The following is a 3,568-nucleotide window of genomic DNA, read 5'->3' as shown; positions in this document are numbered from 1 at the left end:
CATACTAACATCAATATATATCAAAACTCATTGTTAACATATATTTAAGCCCTTTGACTCATTATATAACGCCGCCAATTTTACAATTTACTAGGGAAGGTTTCCACACCCTTATAAAAAAAAAAAAAAATGTTTGGTTACTCCTTCAAAATGACGTGAAATCTCATAGTTATATTTAAAAAAAAAACATATTATATTTGTAAAAATTATTTGTGCTAAAAATAATCTCTAGATTATCATCTATTACCCACTTGTCTGGAAGGGTTCTATCAAATATTATTTTCCAACCATACAAACCACAATAATTTATTTTAAAAAGTATTTGATATCTTATTATACATTTTTATAATACTTTAAAGAAAGACAAACTAATTAAAAACCCATCTCTCAAATCAATTCCTCAAAACTTAGTAAAGTAACTGAAAGAGTTAGGTGTTTCATATCCAGCAATTTATAAGGAATTTTTGTTTTAAAATACAACAAATTCCCAAACCCCATTTATAAAAACCCTAACCCTTCTCATAATTCTTCACAAGCCATCGCACAAACCTACAAACCCTTCAATATCTCTCCACCAATGGCTTCCAAGCTCTCTTCACCCATTGCCCTCCTCCTCCTCCTCAACCTCCTCTTCTTCACTATGGTCAGCTCCACCTATGTCCCTTGCCCACCGCCGCCACCCAAGCCCCACGAGCCCACCCCGTCAAGGCAGCAACCATCACTCCCCAAGTGCCCCAAGGATACCCTTAAGCTTGGCGTCTGCGCCGACTTGCTGGACGATCTAGTGCACTTAGTGATCGGCTCACCACCAAAATCCCCATGCTGCACCCTAATCCAAGGCCTTCTTGACCTGGAAGCTGCTGTGTGCCTTTGCACTGCGGTGAAGGCCAGAGCCTTGGGTCTCAAGATTGACCTCTCAGTTTCCCTCAGCTTGCTTTTGAACTACTGTGGAAAGAAGGTTCCGTCCGGCTTCCAATGCCCTGCTTGAAACCAAATCCTTTCATTTCCGTTTCTTGTTTCTTCTTCAATTTTCCATTTCAATGTCGTGTTTAAATAATCAGTTTGGTCGTACGTCGTGTTATGATGGGTTTGGAAATCTTCTCAGAATTCCACCATCTTTTTGTAGTTTCACTACAATGCAATGTAACATAATGGTACGTATTTTTTTTTTCAAATGAACAACGTTGTTCGTCTATTCTTGTGTCTTATTACAAATTTGACGATGCATATGTTTGAAACCTCAAATCTTGTTTCACCTGTGTCACTTGCATGAAATCATAATAAACCCTTAACTTCAAAATTTTCATGACGAAAAATTAAAGAGAGTAATATTAACACTCAAGTTTTAAATGACAATGTTGATGAAAAATGTAGAGACCTCAATTTAATGAAAATATGGATGTCAGTGTAACAGCCCAAGTACGCCGCTAGTAGATATTATCCGTTTGGAATCGTTATGTATCGCCGTCAGCCTTACGGTTTTAAAACATGTTTGTTAGGGAGAGGTTTTCACATTCCTATAAAGAACGCTTCGTTCTCCTCTCCAACTGACGTGGGATCTCACAATCCACCCCCTTGGGGGCCAGCGTCTTTGTTGGCACACCGCTCGGTGTCTGGCTCTGATGCCATTTGTAATAGCCTAAGCTCACCGTTAGCAGGGATTATCTACTTTGGCCCGTTACGTATCGCCGTTAGTCTCACGGTTTTAAAATGTGTCTGTGAGAGATGTTTCCACATTATTTTAAGAAATGTTTCGTTCTCTTTTTCAACCGACGTGAGATCTCATAGTCCATGGGAACTTTTGAAAAATTTATGAGAATATTTAAACCGTCGTATAAGAATTTACTATTCTAAACTAGGAAGAGGGTTATTATTAATATTATGTGTTGATATTTTTATTAAATATAAGGTCAATTTTATACAATATGATTAAAAAGTGGATTTGGTGGACAATATTAGATATCGACATATTAATGAAAAAAGAATACAATGGTCCGTGTCAATACTCTCGGTCACGGTCAATGAAAAGCAAATTGTAGAGATAATTGCTACATTTTTCTTTTTCTTTTCTTTATTTATTTATTTAATTATTTATAGAAACAACTTTAATTTTAATTTTGAAGAAGACGATGAATAATTCGTGGTTCACTAAGCTGGGCAATTAATTTTTTTTTTCTAATAATTATTTATTACAACCTTTTCATAATTTTTGAATTGTTATCCATTATACTTCATATTAATTACATCATCATATGCCTCTTTTATCTCGAGTCAATGATAAGTATTTTAATATATTTAAAATTGTAAAATAGGTTTTTTTTTTATTATTATTAATTTAATTTATTAGTATTTTTGTTGTATATATTTTTTTTTTCAAAATTATCTATTGATATTGACATTTCCATAAAATCGAGACTTCCATATTTTAAACATTAATGTTAAGTAACTAATTTTGATATCTAACCTAAGGGCTATAACTTGAATAGAAAATGCAACTATCATACCTTCATTCTCATAGCCTATATAGTGACCCTACATGGTTGTCTTACCTTCATCTAAAAAAAATAGCACTTGGTTTGATAATTTAAAAAAATACTCAGTAAATAATCACACTGTTGCGGTCGGAAAATGCAAATACATGCAACGATCTCTACTTTTCAGTCTGGATAGAGTTGAATGTGTAATATTTCTCTACACATGCACACATAGATCCACCTAGCAGACTCGTATACGTATCCTCTAAGTCTACTTGTTGGGCTAGCTTAAACTCACGTTGGCAGAAGCTATGGAGGGAAAGGAGCGTGCATAATACCACGACGTACATGATATCGTAGTTTATGTAGTGTAATATATGGAGGTTCATGCATCATACAACCAAGCCAACATTAAAGCCATTTCGTAGGCGAAGTTATTAACGTATGGAAAATTAGAGTATCTTTGTTTAAGACCTACCTTGATCGACACAAATGTGAGGATTGTTGAGCTATTCTTAGATATATTTATATTTTAAGTCTCTCCTTTCTCCAGTAGAGTTGAAGTGTCACAGCCCAAAATTTGAATCTCGAAATCAAGGGCTGGACCAACAGACTATGCAATGAAATCGTGTAATAACAAATAGAGAAGACGAGATTTAAAAAAAAAAAAAAAAACTTTTGCAATTACGTAAAAGGTTTAAAATCCAAAACAAGGTGTTCAAGTAAGAAAAGTATGGAAATGGTTTACAAGCAATGCATGACAAATCTAACAAAATTATGCACAGACTCCTAGATGCCCAAGGACACTCCTCTGTGGCATTAAGATTCAGCATGCATTCCTGCCTCGATCCATGGAATCACTCACCTGAAAAAAATAGTAGAAAGGAATGAGTACAAAAATACTCAGTAAGCAGGTTACTTGTAGGCTCTTGTCGCATCCTTATCTTGGTGGGTAACCACGGTCTTTCTCGGGTTTCTAAGGAGAGTGATCTAAGCTGCAACTCTCTTTTCTGTATCTTAGGAGGCTTGCCCATCTTAAGCAGTGAAATGATCAGTGTCCTGAGGTGAGGTGCGACCTCATAAGTAAATCTGAG

The 3,568-nt window shown here is 35.3% G+C and overlaps 1 protein-coding gene across 1 annotated transcript; it reads left to right on the top strand.

Annotated features, from left to right (window-relative positions):
* Positions 1-405: 405 nt before the first annotated feature.
* Positions 406-1,193, top strand: LOC111786297 (14 kDa proline-rich protein DC2.15-like). The gene has a single exon (XM_023666608.1). The coding sequence runs from the start codon at positions 578-580 to the stop codon at positions 986-988; it is 411 nt and encodes a 136-aa protein (XP_023522376.1). The 5' UTR covers positions 406-577; the 3' UTR covers positions 989-1,193.
* The last annotated feature ends 2,375 nt before the right edge of the window (positions 1,194-3,568 follow it).

This window comes from Cucurbita pepo, unplaced genomic scaffold (genome assembly GCF_002806865.2).
Source record: "Cucurbita pepo subsp. pepo cultivar mu-cu-16 unplaced genomic scaffold, ASM280686v2 Cp4.1_scaffold001348, whole genome shotgun sequence".
NCBI classification, from domain to species: domain Eukaryota; kingdom Viridiplantae; phylum Streptophyta; class Magnoliopsida; order Cucurbitales; family Cucurbitaceae; genus Cucurbita; species Cucurbita pepo.
This window is presented reverse-complemented; position numbering and strand designations above follow the sequence as displayed.

Bases quoted from the DNA above. Each gene is read 5' to 3' on its own strand.
- LOC111786297 (XM_023666608.1), top strand. From the start codon at position 578: ATGGCTTCCAAGCTCTCTTCACCCATTGCCCTCCTCCTCCTCCTCAAC.